General features: G+C 36.8%; 1 protein-coding gene across 4 annotated transcripts in view; it reads right to left on the reverse strand.

The window, feature by feature from the left end:
* LOC127419195 (calsyntenin-1-like) overlaps positions 1–21,046 on the reverse strand; it is a 60,538-nt gene that overhangs the window by 23,280 nt on the left and 16,212 nt on the right. For 2 of the 4 annotated variants that reach the window (XM_051660395.1, XM_051660393.1), the window contains exons 2-6: positions 11,525–11,647; positions 6,668–6,697; positions 3,512–3,707; positions 2,353–2,561; positions 355–504 (exon numbers count right to left, since the gene is read on the reverse strand). In XM_051660395.1, coding sequence (XP_051516355.1) covers positions 355–504; positions 2,353–2,561; positions 3,512–3,707; positions 6,668–6,697; positions 11,525–11,647 — 708 coding nt within the window. The remainder of the gene's footprint in view (positions 1–354; positions 505–2,352; positions 2,562–3,511; positions 3,708–6,667; positions 6,698–11,524; positions 11,648–21,046) is intronic. The other 2 variants (XM_051660396.1, XM_051660394.1) reach the window with 1 other exon arrangement.

Genomic DNA, 21,046 nt, shown 5'->3' on the forward strand with positions numbered 1-21,046 from the left:
AGAGTAAATACACTAGTTAAAAAGAATGAACAATGAAAAATTAACTTTTTACAACATTTAGTCATCTTAATGTAAATTTCTACATATAATAAAACATTTTTAACATTAAAAGTAAAAAGATTTACACAATAACACTTCACAATATGGTTGTGCAGGTTAACTTTAGTTTGTAGTCAACCAACTTATTCAAGCACAAACAGTTGCTCAGTTGTGCTGCTGGCAACTCCTTCAAAAAGTTGATGTATGAAATTACACACAACTGTCCTGCACAGTTGAGCAATCCAGCTTTAGTCAACATAATAATACAGCTGTGCTGCCCTTGTGAAGGACAAAAGATACGGAAGTCTTTGATACCTTGCCAGCTTGGTTTGCAGGTGGGCTTGATGTTGATTTTGACCAGGACGTCCTCAGAGGCGCGGTTTTTACCGCAGTCATACGCGGTCACGGTGAGTTTGTACATGCGTTCCTTGCTGTAGTTCAGCTTCTCCGTGTTCTTGATGTTGCCTGTTTATATGGAGAAGTGAAAGTCAATGGCCTCACACTCATTTAATTATTGGAACAAAGCAAAAAATAAGCAAACATGCAGCTTGGTAAACCAGCATATCCATGCGAAAGTAAACAGTATTTATCAGAGCAGTTCTAGGGTCAGAGGATATTTAGTGCTTAACACAGATGAGCGCATAAGGAGAGATCATTTGATGAAATATTGGAATAAAATACACTTTTTTATTCTTTTTTTATTTTGAAATGCTAGATATCTGCAAGATGACATTTATATGAAGTAAATCTTTTTTTTTTTATTCTTTATCATTATTTATTATTGGAACTAAAACGAAAAGGGTCCCAATAGCCTTACTATCAGTCTCAGACACACCCACAGATCAAAAGTGCATGTTTTTAACACTGCATGTACTTTAAAACATGGTTTTAAAAAAGGGTTTTTGTCCCTTTTGGCTTTCCATATGCCACATTATATTCACAGTTTTCCTGACTAATCATTGGGCACCGCCATGATGATTGCAATCGCAGCTTGACTGTTTTCTGTTTCCAAACTCCATTAAAAAAAAAACTATGTAAAAACTATGTGAGTGTTCAAGACTGAGAACAACAACCATTTTAAGTGTTAGTTGGAGTAAAATGAGAACAGGCTTAACTTGTGCAGTTGCTGACTGTCATAACATCTCGAAGTAGTTTAAGAGGTCAACATAACTAACCATAGTCTATAACTTCTCATCAACCAAGACTCTTTAAACTTTGAAGGGTTAGGCACTGTGAAAAAACATTTTGGTCATCACAACACTGGAAACCGGAAAACGAAAAGAGGCTTCCATTGTGAATCGTGAAACACTTCCGCATTCAGTATAGAGGTGGATACTGTACATACAGACATGTTGTTAGCATACTGTTAAAATGAGCATAAAATAGTAACTGGATTTCCCAAAGTTTGCAAAGTTCATGGCATCGTGTCTCAATCAAAGAGTGTAGCTCACATCTTTTTGCAAATTTCTCAAGTGCAACGGTATATTTTTCTTTGTTTTAAGAGTTACCTCTGAAATATTCAATACTTATAACATTCGAAAGGACCATAGTCAACACAGGCTTCTCCAGATTTCTTCAGGGTTGTCTGGAGAACAGAACTCAGGTGCCATAAATTAAAGAAAAAAGCTTTCATGTTGTGGCAGAATAAACAACAATATGCAACCCCAGACTTTATGCAAAAATGTGGCTTGCAATAGTACGTCCAATTTACAAAGCAGAACTGCAGTGCTAAAAGATGTTATTTGTGACAAAATGTACCAAGCAATAAAAGACAAGTGATAAAAATAATTCAGGGCTTAACTAAAAACATTGAGGGCTCAAAGGAATAGTTCTCCCAAGATGAAAATTCTGTCATCATTTACTCACTGTTTCAAACCATATGAGCAATTGACATTATTTGAATGGGAACAAAAAATTTTTTTAATAACATTCTGCATCTTTTTTGTGTTCTACTGAAGAAAAACAAGGGTTTGGAACATTTTCATATTTGGGTGAACTATCCCTTTAAATCCTGGAAGTCTACCCCTAGGTCCATCTCCATGAGTATATGTATGAAAAGATCATAGCTGAAAAGATCGTTGATCATGCTTAAATTCAGGCCACACCTCAAGGTGACAGCTGGCCAACATCAAGATAGGTGAGCAAAGAATTCTGAAATGGCTGCTTGCTTGCACAAATCAATTTTTGTAGGGACATCTATAGTTCTATGAATAATAATGACCAATAAGTCGATATGACTATGAGGTACATAAGCTGGATTTTTGGCAGGAGCCTTGGACTGGAGGCAGTGTTCTAACACCTCCCTTCACTTACCATCCTTGTCAATAGCAAAGGGCACATCAGGGGTGACAATCTCATAGCTGCAGATCTGACTGAACTGGAAAGAGCAGTCAGCATCCACGGCTTCCACCTTCAGGATGCTGTCGTACTTTTTGCCCTCAATCACTGTGGCTTTGTAGGACTTCTCTTTGAACACTGGCGAGTACTCGTTCACGTCATTCACTTGGATGTGGATGGTAGCCCTGGGGAACATCAAAGAGTAATTATAAAACTAGAATGGAACAAGTGACACACCAGTGACACAGGACTTGTTTGTTAGCAGATGGTCGGTTTATCTGGGTATGAACGGCTGATACACTATCATTCACAGGGCCTTGAAAGGTACTTCAAACTTGTTCTCTTAGCATGTCTCTTAACATGTTCAGGTCACACAAAAAATAATAATAATAATAATAATTAAGAACTTATATTTTTGTAGGATGGAAATCAAGCCTACTTTAGGACCATTAAAATGTTTTGAGTTTTTATTAACATATAATTTATGTTTAAATAATGTTAATGTCTAATTAACATTAAATAATGTTAATTAATGTTTTATTTAAATGTTATTTACAATGTTTTGACACTATTTTCATGACAATTAACCACATGTTTCCCATACATTCTAATTATCATAACATGTCTGTATGTTTAAGAGTTCTTTATTTATTTATTTTTAATTCCAATTATTCCAAATTGGTATCCTCATATTTTTTAAAAAATCAGCATAAAGGCAGTGAAATGCAACTATCATGTATAAAAAATTTTATAAATTACAGTTTAAATGAATCTTTATTTGTTTTAGCATGAGTAATGGGGTGGGGTGCTTAATTTGCTGTAATTGTCATGAAAATGACATTTAATTGTCATTTAATAATAAAATAATTTTTTTATTTTTTTATTTTTTATTTTTTTCAGGTGAAATATGGTTCATATGTGTTGGACATGTTCTTGACTTTTGTTCTTGGGCTTTATAATATCTAATATCTGATACCATTTCATAAGATGTGATGTTTCATTAAAAATCTCTTGCTACTAAATGCCACAATGAACATAAAATAAGCAGCGTAGCTCCAAAGAAACACTTAACACATCTGGCCTTTTATTAATTTGGATGTATTCAGGCTAGATGGACCTGAACTAAGATACGCACTTGTGAGATTTCTTCGTGTTGCCTTCTTCAGGTCCCTCTCCGCAGTCATAGGCCTGAATGGTGAAGGTGTGCTCCTTCTGCAGCTCACAGTCCAGCTTGTCCTTGGCTCGGATCACCCCCTCTCCAGTGGACTTATCCAGCACCACCGCTTCAAAAGGCACATTCTGCCCATGAATCCTGAAGCCGCAGATCTCCCCTGAACATGGCAAGAAACAGCACATGCACATTTAGTCAAGCCCACTCTAGAGCCCAAACACCAGCTGCTGTTCGTGAGATAAAAGAAACCCACAACAAACTAATAACACGCCACACTCAAATAAGAACAGCCAAAGTTGGTTTGGCAGCCAAAGGGATTAGAACACTGAGGGGATTGGGGTGGGGATGTCTGTGAAGGAAGCCAGAAGCACTGTGGGATGGGTGAGTATTGAGGAAGTGGGGAGAAGTGAGGGGTCGAGAGTTAATAGAGGGGGTACTGAGTGCCTGGTCCAAGCCATTTGATCACATTGCATCCATTCATGCAGTGAAAAACCCATGTGTGGACAGGCATTTCACAGGAATACTTAATGTACAAGGACAGGAAGGAAATGAAATGGACCACTGAACAGTTCTGTGCCAATATCTTGATTTTATCTGTACACTTAGAATCAGGGCTGGGTGATATATCGGATGTTCAATACATTCACAATGATTTTGCTTGCTATAAAAAATTCAGAAACATCGTAAATATCTATGAATTTAATGCTATTTTTATTTGGCCGTTAAGTTTTCTAAAGACTGTGTCATTAGACTAGTTTCGCGAACATTCCTTTTCTTGCAACTTGCAAGAATGAGAGTGTTAATAGTGCCTCTGATTTAAACTTCATTAGCCAAAATGCTTTTAGAGATTTGGTTAACTTAAAAATGTTCACGGAAGTCTCCATGTGGCATTAAAATGTTTTAGTAAAACCATATGTATTTGGAGGTTCACTTAGTAATTTTTCTAATATTTATTTTTGGATTTACACTGACCCCGAAAAGAATGGATGCAGCATACAAAGGCAAAAGATTTCAGCTAACGACACCATTGTAAAACTTCACTATTCACAGTTACAGCCATGATTACTAATCCATGTGTGAAAGTGTCCAATAACAGGACGGTTACTGATATTAAGCAAGTGGCTGGTCATGCAAATGTCATGATTTGTTTTAAACTAGATTTTTACTGGGGTTTAGTTCCTACATTAAACATTTTGAATCTACTTAGCAACAATGGCTTCTTTGTTAGCTGTTTAAATGATGAAATATTGCCCTTTTTAGACATTTCTATAGGCAAGTACATGAATATAGAGAAAGGCATACAATTATTGAGCTACAACTTGTTAGGTTATCGCCCAGCCCTACTTAGAAATGCTACATGTTTAAAAGAAAGGTCTTAAACACATGTCTTTGCTGATTTTGGTTAAAAGTAACATGTTAAAAAGAAAGCAAGGTTAAAATGTTCAGTTAATCATGGGGAGATAAGGAAACTTATGACAAAGATCCAGCATCCTATCAGAAATTCAGTCAATGCCACTTTTAAACACAAATCAAAGGAGGTATACAAACAAACAAGGAACAAACCCTCAACAGAAGCCTAAATTTCCCTTTAAACTACATTTTGGAGTGAAGAAAGTCTTCCTGTGCAATGTTGTCTCTCTCAAACCCTTTAAAGAAAAACTTAAAGAATGAAACAATAAAAAAATAAGAGGAACAGAAGCAGTGAAATTAAAATACTGGATGAGAGCAGGAGTTAGAAATATCCATTTGCTTGACATCCACATCAAACAGCACTAGTTGCCATGCTGTGTCACAGATTAGTGGAGGAGAGGGTGAAGAGAGGCTTAAAATACAGATCAGACCACATCACACACTGTAGAGCAGAGAGTTTGCATCATTTAACAATCTCAGCAACGTCGATTTTCTTCACAAATTGAGTGAAAACTGAACTCTCTAAAAGTTGTTTGCATCAGAGCTTGATTTATGTCACAACTGTCATTTAACATGTAGTAACTATGTAATAAATTAGTCATAATTATGCAATTAAACATGTAATAAATACAATGTTTATTCATTTGGGTTCCAAAATAGAGGAGGGGACTTTATATAGAGAGAAAAAAAAAACTTTTTCCTTAAATGAATGTTCCGGGTTCAATACAAGTTAAGCTCAATCGACAGCATTTGTGGCATAATGTTGATTACCACAAAAATTAATTTCGACTCGTCCCTCCATTTCTTAAAAAAAGCACAAATTTAGGTTACAGTGAGGCACTTATAATGAATGGGGGCCAATTCTTGAACCTTAAAATACTCACTGTTTCAAAAGTATAGCCACAAAACATAAAGGATAAGCGTGTAAACATTATTTTTGTGTGATAAAATCACTTACAAACCTTTTCTGTGTAAAGTTATAGCCAATTACAACTTCGTTACTATGATGATGTAATGTCAACAAACCCTAAAACGACTGTAAAAGTGACAATTTAAACAACTTTACAGCTCAAATAATACATGATTTTTAACAGAAGAATTAATGTAAGTGCTTTTATAAAATTATAAGCTTCAAATTTCTGCTTTTAAACCCTCCAAAAATAGGCAACATTCACTTTCATTGTAAGTGCCTCACTGTAACCTCCATTTTTGCTTTTTTTTAAAGAAAAGGAGGAACAAGTCAAAATGTATTTTTGTGGTAATCAACAATATGCCACAAATGTTGTCGATTGAGCATAACTTTTACTGAACCCGGAACATTCCATTAAGGGTTGAATGAAAAATCCAGAATATCTGACATATTTTTAAGATGTTAGGATTGGCATTCTCCGTAAGAATCTAGAGTCCATGCATTATTTCCCTTTATTTGTTCTGTTTTGTAGCTGAAGTACTGTTAGGATCTGCAAACTTCAATGGATGTCTCATGCATAGATATTTCTAGATTCTGTTATAGCCCCACATCACACTTGTCATCCAGTTGCAAATATTTTTCCAAAGAATTCAAAGGTGAGAGAAAAACAGAAAAACAAAAGAACTGGGAAGAGATTAAAGAGCATGACGGATGTTTCCATGTGAAGTGCCGATTTCTTTTATTTGCATTAGTGGGTTAATAATATAAGTTACAAGGCGGTAGAAAGAGCCTGTCATCACCTTCTTTGGTGAAGGTCACCTCAAAACTCTCTACAAGAAGGGAGAAAAAAATAAACCCTGGTCAGTCAGAGTAGAATGAGATTGACAGATCACAGAAACACAGACAGAAAGAAGAAAAGACAGATGTTACAGAACGAGTCGAGGGCTCAAAATACTGTACCTCAATTGATCTGATAGCACCAGTACAGATCGACCAGTATAGTTTTAGTTATATTTGAACTAGGGATACACAATACAGTATATTGATGAATATATATTTTTTAAGAATTGTATCTGTCTGAATTGGCCGATTTTGGAAGCCGATGATAATGTATAAGGGCTTATTTTTCCCAATGTAAACAATATACACTTTGTATGTCAGGTAATGAAAGTAGTACATAGTACAATTTTGTCTGTAGTAAATGACATTTTTTTAATATCCGATGTTACTTCAAGCATTACAAATTCTACATTGGATATTCCATTGTCTGTTTTTTTTTTTTAAACAAACAAAACATTTAAGCAATAACACACAAGGAAGAGTGCTGTTGTTCTAAATCAGCATCTGTGTAATAAGCAGGTAAACACAGACATGCTGAACTTCAGTACAACAGCACCATTGCGAGTGTGATATTGCTTTTATACAACCATTCTATTAAGTTGCTACTGATGTTTAAGACAACATTTGGAAAGTTAGTCAGTTAATTAATTAATTATCAGTATAAATTTTCATATATCAAATGATCAATGCATCCCTAGTTTGTAACAATCTGCACCATGCTAATTCTGAGGTTATTTTGAGCCTTAATATAACAATATACAGCATAGAGTTTAATGAGTTGACATTTGTATCACTGATACAGAACAAAGTATGGAGAAAATAGCAGTTCCAGAGTCCCTGTTAGGGTTAAAACATTGAAACATTGTTGCAGCCATATGGCATAACAAGGCTTAGCCAAAATATCCTTACATCAATAAAATTAGCTAAATTGACTCAAGATAGTCTCTAAAGTGTTGTTCCTTTGGGCTAGTTCTGTTTGGCTGACCATTGTGACCCTTGATGTGGCCTTTACTGGTGGACCTGTCCACCCTGTTTTCACCTCTACAATTAGAGATGGATTTTGCATTAGTATCTGCTGTTCAGAGCAAGTCATGCGGTGGAGGCTTTGTGCCTCATCAGTGCATTTTGAAGCTGTAATGACTGTACATCCAAACCCAGGCTGGTGCTTCATGCCAAGTGTCAACTCCAATAGTCCTCTATTTCCTATCAGGTAAAACACAATGAGTATTGATTCCTTCCTAAGACTGCTATACAGCAATTGATTAAGATGTAACAACAGCTGAGACGTGAGAAACAAAGCATCCTAGTGGAGGGATTTTTTTATTATTATTATTTGATTTGCTTTATGACTTTCACAGGATTTAAGTCTTAGTGACCTGAAAAGGTTATTAAGGAATCTGTCACGATGAGTCAGGAGAAATATTGAAATTGACAGCTAGCTGGTACCAAAGTGCCCTCCGCTGATAGGATTGGAAGAGCTCCAGATAAAGTATATCACGTCTGTAGTGGAAATCAATGCTTGGAGTGGGTTTATAAAAAGCCAGCAGAATATCAGTCGTGATGGTGCATGCCTGGCCCTAATAGGAAGTGGTACCCTTCTAAGGAAGTTTTCAAATACACAAAATGCAAAATTCAGTTAGGATATAAATTAACAAGGGCCTACAGCAAAAATGACACTGAAAGAGACAAAAATGCATCAGATATTTTAAATGTTGTCAAAATGCCTTTGCTATGAATTCCTCTAACATATTACATTCCATAATATTTAATTTAATCTCTAGTGGGTAGTGCATCTGCAGACTCTGTAGTGACCTACAGCTGTCAGGAATCTGTATTCAAATACTGTCCTTAATAAAAAAAGTTAATTTCCAACATTGATTAAAAGCTATCAGATGTTTGTACCTCAACAGTCCTTCATAGGTACATTAACACACTGTAACATGAGGTCTAGTTTGAATGTAACTAAATGACGCAACAATTCTGAACGGCTTTTGTCAACCCTTCAAGAGATAGCAGAGATGCTAAGAAAGTAGCATTTACCCACACAGCCACGTTACGGCTTAACTGAATTTAGGAGAGTTTGTTAATATAATCAGTGTGCAGAGCATTTACACACTTGCTGCTGGATCTACGTCTCAAAAATCAAGCAGTTTGAAATATAAATGTGCGTAGCTGTTTGTTTGATGAATGACAACCACTACTAATGTAAACAAATGGCAGCACGCATCAGAAGAAGATTGCGTTTGATGTATTGACTGTGCATATAAGAGCTGTAAACTTTTTATCATGGTACTTTGGTGACGAGTTGGATGTATGTATATAAAATAAATGTATTCTTTGGTTTAAAAGACTGTATGAGTAACTGTTTGAGCGAATATAAATAACAGACGCTTGACCAGCGCGAAAGCCAACTTGAATCTTGCAGTTTGTAACGTAACTGGCTATTGCAGAAACACATATGTGTGACGCTACTCTGCGGGGCCCAGTTATTAACCATCACATATATGTGATGGTATATGAAAGGGTTAATATATAGAGATATGAACCCCCACTAACCCAAGAAGCATAAACCAGCACATGCCGAAAAAATAGTTCCAATAACCAAGGCATAAGAGCCTACAATAATTTCTACAAACCTAATAACAAACAAGAGCTGGATTCACCAGTACATTAGAATGGTTAAATGGCAATCTGATAATATAAATGATAATAACCTTGAAGTAATCTTACTTGAAACAAGAAAAAAACTGTTTGACAATGTGGTAAGAAAAATATGCTCAATTCAAGATTGGTGTAAGCATTTCTTACCCCATTGGCAAACAAGTTGTTCTTTTTTCAAGCATGTATAAGCTTAATTCAAGATATACACTATATTGCCAAAAGTATTCACTCATCTGCCTTTAGACGCATATGAACTTAGGTGACATCCCATTCTTAATCCATAGGGTTTAATATGACGTCGGCCCACCCTTTGCAGCTATAACAGATTCAACTCTTCTGGGAAGGATTTCCACAAGGTTTAGGAGTGTGTTTATGGGAATTTTTGACCATTCTTCCAGAAGTGCATTTGTGAGGTCAGACACTGATGTTGGACGAGAAGGCCTGGCTCGCAGTCTTCGCACTAATTCATCCCAAAGGTGCTCTATCGGGTTGAGGTCAGGACTCTGTGCAGGCCAGTCAAGTTCTTCCACGCCAAACTCGCTCATCCATGTCTTTATGGACCTTGCTTTGTGCACTGGTGCGCAGTCATGTTGGAACAGGAAGGGGCCATCCCCAAACTTTCCCACAAAGTTGGGAGCATGGAATTGTCCAAAATCTCTTGGTATGCTGAAGCATTCAGAGTTCCTTTCACTGGAACTAAGGGGCCAAGCCCAGCTCCTGAAAAACAACCCCACACCATAATCCCCCCTCCACCAAACTTCACAGTTGGCACAATGCAGTCAGACAAGTACCGTTCTCCTGGCAACCGCCAAACCCAGACTCGTCCATCAGATTGCCAGATGGAGAAGCGTGATTCGTCACTCCAGAGAACGCGTCTCCACTGCTCTAAAGTCCAGTGGCGGCATGCTTTACACCACTGCATCTGACGCTTTGCATTGCACTTGGTGATGTATGGCTTGGATGCAGCTGCTCGGCCATGGAAACCCATTCCATGAAGCTCTCTACGCACTGTTCTTGAGCTAATCTGAAGGCCACATGAACTTTGGAGGTCTGTAGCGATTGACTCTGCAGAAAGTTGGCGACCTCTGCGCACTATGCGCCTCAGCATCCGCTGACCCCGCTCTCTCATTTTACGTGGCCTACCACTTCGTGGCTGAGTTGCTGTCATTCCCAATCGCTTCCACTTTGTTATAATACCACTGACAGTTGACTGTGGAATATTTAGTAGTGAGGAAATTTCACGACTGGACTTGTTGCACAGGTGGCATCCTATCACAGTACCACGCTGGAATTCACTGAGCTCCTGAGAGCGGCCCATTCTTTCACAAATGTTTGTAGAAGCAGTCTGCATGCCTAGGTGCTTCATTTTATACACCTGTGACCATGGAAGTGATTGGAACACCTGAATTCAATTATCTGGATGGGTGAGCGAATACTTTTGGCAATATAGTGTATTTTCTGAAAACAAGTGTGTTAATATCTTATGCAGTTTTGCTTCTCAAGTAAATTCATCTTGTTTTAAGGATGTTTAGATATTCTAATTGGAAAACAAGACAAAAATACTTGAAAATAATGTTTTGCAGTGTAGCAGATATATGCATCCTCTTTGTTTACAACGGACCCCAAAACATTGTTGGCTCATCTTGCACTCAGGGTTATATCCAAATTATTGTCCAATAAAATGCTGTGTAGAGTGAGAATGTCCCTCTCTGTAAGACCACCTGCCTCTGACTAGCAAAACAAGTAGTAAATCATAGCTGTAATGTAAACTAAAGGCTTTTGGCTACTGCAAAACAAAAGCGACAAGCCCTTCGATATGCCCCACCCCAACTTCCTGTTTCAATAAGAAATACATCAACACAGGGAAGAAAACTGTGGTCACCAAGCCATTTCATGGGGTCATTAACTACAGGTTCCTGACTGAATTAAAACCAACTGATAATCAAAAGTTACAAAAATCTTACAGACTTCATAATCAATTTAACTGAGCATAATGCAGTCTCATTGTAAAGCTTTAAATGATAACTGAAGACACATTAGTTGCATATCCTGAATGGTCATCATTGCAAATCAGCTCATGACTAAATGTTGTTTTAAAAATGTCTAAATTACTAAAATGTCATTTTAGTTTAAGGCCAGAAAATGGAGGGTCTTACCTGCGTAGCGCAATGGAGCATCTTTATCCAAAGCTATCAGAGGAGGATCCAGGAGAACTTTGTCATCGTTTTCTGTCACGATACCATGATATGTGGTCTCAATCCATGGCTTGTGCTTATTTACTGTAGAAAAAACAAAAGACAAAAGTAAAACTTTTTTTTTTCTTTTTTTTGCTGAATAAAACCAACTGCAGGTAACTGGCAAATGTGAAGGACTGCAATTATTTGGTTTTTCTGCGAGGATTCACTTTGAGGAGTTGAGTTTGAGGAGTAACAGGTAAAAGTAAACAAGTAAAAGGAGTAAAAGTAGTCATGCTTCACTGGGAAAAAAAGGGAAAATGCAGGTTGTCTGATTTATTAAATCATATTATTTGTGATCTACACAATAAAATTGTGTTTCTCTTCTTGTTTTCTTTGCTTTCAATTAATGTAGATTAGATTACTAGATTACATTATGTGGGGTGAATGTGAACCAATCAAGTGTGTTCAGCAACAGGGACAAGGGGATTTAGGAAGGGAGTTTGTAGTTCCCAGTATGCTTGCATGGAACTTGATACAGATGGGACCAGCCTGGATTACCCTTTTTCCCCTTCGGGTAGTTTATGTTTGTTTTTCCCCCTTGTGGGAGTTTTGGTTTGTGATTTTGCCCCAAATTCCCTTTTATTTTTCAAACATTGCTTTTGGGTCCTGCCTCCTACATCTCGTGACACTAGTGTAGAGGTCTGCAACCCGACATCAGGTCAGTTTTGCAAGTATAACTTCGGGGTTCGGGGTCGAGTTTGTAAAATTTTTCATGCACACACTCTCACAGACAACCACAAATGGACATGTTAAGGGCCGTTCAACGTATTTTTGCATGCGTCTGCTCTGTTTTTCCAAGCAATACTTCCTGGTTATGAATGCATGTTCGGAAAGCATATGTGATTGTATGACATACAAGTCAAACGTTTTCGTCAGATTCGATCCCGAATTCATCACCTTGTAGTACTGTGATCAATTCTCAAGAGACTATGTTGGTTTTTCCATTGTTTTCCTATGTAAACATGTGCTGGATGTTTCGTTGTGCTGCTTCTAGCTTGTTTTTAATGCAAATGACACAAAGACTTAACGTTCTGAACAAGTTCAGGCTGCAAAGAGGACTTTACAGAATGTGACTGTTACATTGTTTCAAATTATTCCAAACTGATCTGCACCCAGCAATTTTTTGGCGCTTTAACATTAAATATAGCCTGTTGCAAAAATACTTGCTAGGAGAAGAAATTATAAAGAAAGTAATGATTTCAGGTTTGGGCTTTAAATCTGACGGTACCATTCGGGCTGGGTAGAGTCGGGCCATACAGTCTCGGGTACGGGTCGGGTTTCAGTTTAAGGCCCATACAGACCTCTACACCAGTGTGTAATTTCTGTTTCGCTAGCATCACCAAATGAAATTAAAAAATTATGATCATTTTCAAACAGTTCCTGAATACTCCCCCATCTCTCACTGGTCAAACAGACAGTCCCACCCCCACCCCAATCTCACGCCATTGGTTGATTGGTTTAGCCAGTGTTGCTGTCTTGGGCTGTTCGGGTTGATCAAACAAACAGAACAATGTTTTGATAGCACCACAAAGCTAAAAAGTTTACATATTTCGGGAACTCAACTTATGAATAATTTACTAATAGTTGTGTCTGCATATTAAGCTGGGATAGGAAAAAATATTTAAACATCAAAAAAATTACACACATCAACTTCAGAGCCATAGCTTCCCGAGCTAAGCTACTCATATTTTAAAGTAGCTTCCCCTGACACTACACACTAACAGCCCTTCAGTGTGTGACATTACGCAGCAGTAGTGAGCAGTGGCATTTGCTGATTCTGTTTGTTCAGGCGGAGAGTGTGCAGAACCTCAGTCGCTCATTAGTGTTGACTGAAGGCATTGAGCTTTGCTGGGGCTGAAAGCAGAGAGGACAGATGCAGTGTGCTTTAGCTTTAGACTGCAGAAAGACTACCGCAGATCTGTCTGGCTTCAGAGGTTGAAGAGAAGGGCAGATTGCTCTCCTCAACAGCTTATCAGTGCCTACACCCATAATGCACATCAGCAGTTGCTGGGGGAAAGGGGATACTCCTGCAGTGCTGATCTCATTGTGTGCGGAGCTGACAGCGAGGCAGAGGCAAGAAGTAGGAGACCGCTGGGAAACAGAATGAGCTCAGTAGACTGATGTTGTAATCAGCAGAGTCCATCACACTCCAGAGTCTAACTGAATCAGAACTTGAGGCAAACTGAATAATTTAAGAAACATAATGTGTCCCCTAGTTGAGTGGCTCTCAACTGGTTTTGCTTCAGGAACCAGGTATTACATTGGACAAGTGGCGACCTAACACAGTATTAATTTATTTAGTTCATCATACAAAAATAAAGAATGTCCTAAATTAATCTTTGAAATTGATACTATGATGAACTGCACAGGCCCAATAAGCAAAATCCTTAACATGACATAGTGGCAAATTGATAACTTTGTAAATGCATAAACAATTGAAAAATATGTTTTTAGTTACAATTCAAATTTAATTTCAACAGTTTTATTCTATCAGCAACCAGTAATTCAAAACACTACACAACACACAAGTGTTTGGAACAAACAATTTTTATTTTCGTTGCAAGTGAAACCGTATTAAACAACCTGGACTAATAGTATCATGTTACTTTGTCTTCATTTTGCAAAATTATTTTTACGTGGCTCGGTGTACATATCGCAGCAGTTTCCTGTTGAAATGAACACTAGAGGCACTACAACAACAATGACTTTCATTCACTTTCACAGAAATCACAGGTAAAACGGCAGATAATCACTTCATAAAAACTTACGTTTTGCCTTGTTTCTCACATTTTGTACTTTAGCACATAACTTGTAAGATGATACATTTTAAAGTTTGCATTACATAACCAACTACATTTACAAGCTTGTTTGGGTGCGATCAAATTGCTTGGCTGATCAACTGATAAAGTGTTGCACTTGCAGTATGGGAGTAAAGGGGGTACGAGTACAAAAGAGCATAGAAGTCGACACATAAGCTAAAAGTATCATAACAGTACCACAAAATGTATTGTGCTTTTCATGTCACATTAGCTTTTTATGACACTATCGGTTAGGTTTAGGTTTAAGATTTAGTGTAGGAAGGTAGGTTTTGTTGACTGAAATCTCTACAAAGCATTAACTTTAAAAACCTCATCTGTTTGGGAGAACATTTAATTCGCTTTTAGCGCCACACAGTGGACATTTCACTTTAGAACTGCCGTATTACGCATTGTAGCAACGCAATGTTACTTTGCTAAAATACACAATACAGAAACATTGATGATGTGAAACTTAATAATTTACTTAATAAAATAATGTTATGAAAATGTTTGTCCTTACTTTGTAAATCACTTTATGAAAAAGTGTCAGCTAAACGAATGTAAAAATGTAAATGTCATAAAAATATCCATTGTAAAAAGCCTTTTATATCATCATTTAAACAATCATATTTATATATACAGTTGCAATCAAAATAAAACACATCAACTAAAACCTCAGTATACAGTCACAGTAAGTTTTTAATACACATTTGAGTGATTTTGAGAATAAAGAGTTCAGTTTACTCAAATTTTTTAATAAAAAATAACTAATTCTCTCCACAAATGTCATGTCAAAAATATTCAACCCCCAAAGTCAATCATTTGTGGAGCATCCTTTATCCTTAATAACAGCAAATAAATGTTTCAGGTAAGTGTTCTCAGGCTTTGGACACCTCTTTATTAGAATTTTTACACATTTCTCATGAGCAAAAGCTTCCAGTTCATTGACATTCTTTGGTTTCTGTGCTGCCACTGCTTCCTTGAAATCCCAACAAAGGTTTGCAATGGGATTTTAATGATGAACTGAAAGGGCCATTTAAGGACATTCCATGACCTTTCCCTGAACCAGATTATCAGGCCATTTTTCATGCCAAAATGGCCTGATACCTGAAAGAATCCATGGCGTCAATCACAGTCAGGATAGCCATTTCCTGCAGCGGCAAAAAAAAAAAAAAAAAAATACATAACAGAACTGACCCACCTCCATGCTTGACTGTGGGGATGGTGTTGTTCTGGTCATCACCTTGCCTTTCTTACTCCAGATGATCTGCTGACTCATGCGTCTAAAACTCATTTTCAGTTTAGTGTCATACGTCTATAAAACCTTCTTCCAGGACTCCACAGGTCTTTCCAAATTCTTTCTTCATTATTCAAGTCAACATTTCCCATGGTGAAGTTTTGCTTTCTTCCACACCCAAGAAGGCTGCTGTTGTACCATATTGTAAAAATGTATAAATGGTGCTGCCAACTTTGCCTGTTGGAAATTGAAGTGCCTTGGAAATGTACTTTTAGCTATTGTCTTTTCTTATGTAATGAAATAATCTCTTCTATTAGCTTTTATGACATCTTATTTTTAATTGCATTTTTGCATTGAAATACATTTTTGCTTACGACAAATGACAAATTTTCAATATCCACTGTGCAAATGGCCAGTATCTCTTATATTCCTCGCTAAATTGCTGTCTGAAAATATCTGCACCTCGTGCAGCTGATTCAGATTAATTTATTGGCTTGACTGTGATTTCTCCCCACCGATGTCTCCCAACACACTCAGGCAGAGGCCTGATCACTGGCACTAATTGAAGGATATAGCTTCCACTGCAATAATAACACCATAACGCTCACCTCCATTCATATTACACGGCATATCCAATTTCACACCTTTAGGAGAACAGTGAGCATGACAGAGCTATCGTTTCATTTTCATGCTTCTTACTCTGTTAATTTTCAGCTGCAATACATGTGATTTAAAACCGTGAAATGTTGAACCAACTATTGTACCTGTCTATCAACACTACAAACACATGAAGCCAGACTTTTAAATAGATAGTTCACCCAAAAATGTAAATTCTAGTTCACCCAAAAATGAACATTCTGTCATTATTTACTCACTCTCATGTTGTTCCAAACCCATAGGATTTTCTTTCCTCCATGGATCACAAGGATATGTTAGGTAGAATGATAGACTCAGTCACCATTCACTTTCATTACGTCTTTCTTCATACAATGTATAAGTGAATGGTGACTGAACTTTCATTTTTGGGTGAACTGTCCCTTTAACACTGCTTTCAGTAAAGTTGGGAAGTTAGGAGGACAGCCAGGACTTGGTGTTGTCTGTGAAATTTGTGATCTGGCTCATAAATCTTCTTAGCAGGTGGGCTCACGTGATATTAGGAATGCTGGGTGCCCTGGACAGATTGTCAAACCAGACTACTCTGATAATCTGCTTTAAAGTACCAGGTTTATAAAACCTTTTGAGCTAAAGTCAGTCACATGCTCAAAGGGCAGGTTGGGATAGAAAGTTACTTGTAATCAGAATAGGCCAAGAACATAACATACTGTATGTTGTTTACCTCATTGGACTTTGTTAATTGTATAAATAAATTGTTTCATGTTTACTTAGAAACCTGCTTTATATGAACACTGTAATATTTTTTAAGCAAGGATACTGCTCATAAAAAAATGTTGATTCACAATTAAATAAATAAATGTGTACATTTTCAGAATAAAACGAGAGTAGTACTTGCCTATGCAAAATTCACCGCTACATCACTACAACACTAGCCCAACCCCAAGTTATTCCTGTCTAAAGTATACTCCATTTGACGGTGTGTGCATCCACAGGCGTTTGGTGTATGTGCACTATGACCACTATGAGATGCCAGACAATTTCTCTTCAGGAGCTTATACCCATAAAGATGTCTTTATAGTCCTTCAGACTCGAGTTATACAAATGCAGGTATCTCCTGACCTCCTCACACACATGCTCTTGACCTGCAAATCTACTGTTGTAGATGTTGCACGGTTAAAAAACAATCAGGCTGTATGTGTGTTTAGTGCTAGTGCAATCTGCTGATGACAAGATTTTGCTGAGCATTCGCATCTGACCAAAGTATACTTTGGGCTTAAGTTACGTGCTGAAGTTTAATGCTTAAGCTTAGGGGTTTAGAAAAACCACTCACCCCAATTATGAGCAATTGAAATAGTGATGCATGCCACAACAAGCACCTCCTTTGAGTAATATAAAGTAAATGAACACAACAACGTGGGAGGCTTGCAGCTATGTGGTCAAACACTTGAGGTTAAGCTATGCTTATTCTTACTAACTGTTTCCCCTTGCCATTCAGCCAAACACACAAATATTCTGCCAAAATACAAACATGCTGGGTGCGTTTACATGCACGATCTTGCACCAATTATTCTTAATAATCTGACAACGCATGTGGTCATGGAAACACCTTAAACAGTTTTCTTTTATTGGGATCATAAACAGTTTAAGAAAAAACAATCGACTCTTTGCCCATTTCCTTGATTTAGCATTCCATGTAAACATCTTTACCGGCATTCTGACAGTGTTGTGCGCATGACTGTTATTGGAATAATCACATGTACACTAGGGCTGCAACTAATGATTATTTTGATAATCGATTAATCTAACAATTCTCTAAAAGCAAGTCTAAATATCTTAAATGCTGCTTCTCAGGTGAATGCATATTTTTTAAAGGATTTTTAGATATTTTAAAATATTTGTATTTTTAATATTATATTCAACATTCTTCTGCAGTATAGCTGCTAAAGAAAATGTACATTGTTTTAAAGGAGTTTTAGATATTTATATTGGAAAACAAATCAAAAACGTATTTTGTTGCAGTGTATAATGGGGCGAAGACTACCCTCTCTCACCTTTTTTGTTCACTTCAATCCATTTTTAACTCACACACACACACACACACACATACAAAAAAACTCTCTCTTATTAATAAAGCTGCGTATTGCCAATTTTCTTCATGATAAGAAATTCACAGTGACACATATTATGATTCAATAAGTCACGAGCCATCACGTTATAATCTAGCTGCATTAAGCATGCGTGCATGAGGGATGAGCGTTCCCGCGACAATTCGTGACTCAGCTGGGTGCAGTTTCAATCTCTCCCCCTTTGATCGGGACATTCATGAAACTCATAGAAGAGGTGCTGACCGCACAGAGAAATGGCAGTTTCAGAGTTTGTAGTTATTTACATCACCAGCTTCCTTATTATTTGAACTTTAATAAAGCTATAACGCATTAAATATAACTGCATTAAAGATGTAACACCGGGGTGTTTCCTTTAAAAATGTTCAACACGCAAGTTTTGCTTCAGCGGAGCGGCAGCTCTGGTTCTGCTTTTTCCACAACGAGAGTGCTTCTGTATTTACTTATTTGGTATTTTTGGACTGTGAGCTGTGTCATTCTTCCTCTCCTCAGTCAGGCACGAACTGCAGTGCTGCTCTCACGTGTCATCATACAGTTTAATGTGATCTCATGTTAGGTTAAATGTGATCAAACGACTATCGTTGATAACGTCGACTAATCGTTTCAGCCCTAATAATGTACACAAGGTTTTCTTGGTTTGTTGGATTTTTTGAATAAGCTGATTTTTGGAAGTTATCAGCGTATTGACCTTATTCACAAAAATCTCTGATTGTTGATGGGAATTACAATGAGGCTGTGAGGGATAGACATACAGTCTCTTCAATGGACTGCGCTGCAGTTTAAAGTATTTTTGGATCGTTCCACAGTCAAAAGAATGAAAAAAAATATTTCCAAGAAATTTCAGTAGACTAAAAAACTCCAGACAACATGAGCTGAAGAAAATCAAATGTGATCTAGGAGCTTTATACAGCTTTATATCGTTGCGTGCCACTGAAGAGATGGTAAGTCTTTCCCTCACAGCCTCATTTTCATTCCCGTTAAAATCAAAGATGGCACAAATGTGAATATGGTCTATTGGTGTGCATGTAAACGCACTCATTGATAACAATGTTTTTCATCACATTAACACAAAAAAGAAAGACTTATCACTAAGAATCTGTTAACCGACAGGCACTCCATCTCAGCACCTCAACATGAACAATATTATGTCTAAAGATGCTCTATATACAAATGGACAATTTAGTGAATGAGTCTTTATTTGTGATGTTTTGGAACATCTCAAAAAGGGTCCTTGTAACCTCTTGGAGAGCATGCAACAATGGCAGCGATCCCAGCTAGAGAACACCACTAAACATACCAGCCAAACACCTGCTAAACACTGGCAACACAACATATACACACACTGAGGCATGTGTGAACACTCATACAACATATACAACTCCCTCTCTTACCAGAAACAAATTTACCAGTCAAACTGCAATTATTTTCTACTCTAAACTTCTTTAGACCCCTTAATGAACCATTAAAACAGTAAATGCTTGAAAAACCTGACATAATGTCTGGTTTGCATTATTATCAACAGAATGGTCGGGCATCAAAGAGGAAGGGCTGGTTACCAGGCTAGTGTGTATAAATCAGATTACCAAAGCAATTCTGATGTGGTTGATTTAGAGTGCTCTACAGTTCCGGCACATGGCAAACATTTGGACTGGCATGCAGCCAGCTGGTTGTTTTTTTCATCCATTTCACATAGAGACACTTTAGCTAATTGCAGAGAAAAAACCGATGCAACTGTGGTGACAAATCTCATATACTGGCTCACAGAGATGCACTGAAACTCATTCGATAAACAGACTGCAAATTATGACGGCACACTATTAATCTCATAATGACAACACCCATTCAAAATTAGACAGAAGAGACAAGTGGCTAAATGCTGCAGTAATACAGATCACTATAGAGAAACACACTCAGTTTTGTCAATGTCTGAAGAGGTTATTACAGCATAGTATTTTATACATGAACATTGACATAAATCAATGTTATGTAACTGGTGCATTAGAGCAATGTTAAAAACCTTTGCACAGTGGAGTAAATATGTATGCAAAGATCATTCAATCCCTAGTTCAATAGTTCAACCCATTATTTCTACCCCAAATTCTCATTAGTATAATAATAATTAATATATATATATATATATATATATATATATATATATATATATATATATATATATATTATTATTATTATTTTTTTTTTTTAAATGTAAAATGGTATAGGGCTGCACAATTAATCAAATAAATAATCAAGATTGCAATTACAGCGGCCAAAATTACCTTATCGTAAAAAAAAAAAAAAAAAGTGTCATTTACAGCATTCCATTTTAGTTTACTCTTGTTGCATGAAAAATTTGTATTTATGACATGTTTTTTTGCAGTGGTTCTGCATTGTAACCAATCACTATTACTATTACGAGTCTATTACGAGTATATATGGAAGCCGGTTTCCACCACAGTTAAATAAATAATGTGATTCTGTAAGTCATAATAATGAGATACTAAGTCATTATTATGAGATGGTATGTCATAATATTGAGAATATTTCTCATAATAATAAATTAGTATCTCATAATAATGAGTTAGTATCTTATAATAATGACTTAGTATCTCATAATAATGACTTAGCATGTACACTGTAAATGATTATTGTTGTTTTGACAGTATTATTA

Source organism: Myxocyprinus asiaticus, chromosome 28 (assembly GCF_019703515.2).
Source record: "Myxocyprinus asiaticus isolate MX2 ecotype Aquarium Trade chromosome 28, UBuf_Myxa_2, whole genome shotgun sequence".
In the NCBI taxonomy this organism is placed as follows: Eukaryota; Metazoa; Chordata; class Actinopteri; order Cypriniformes; family Catostomidae; genus Myxocyprinus; species Myxocyprinus asiaticus.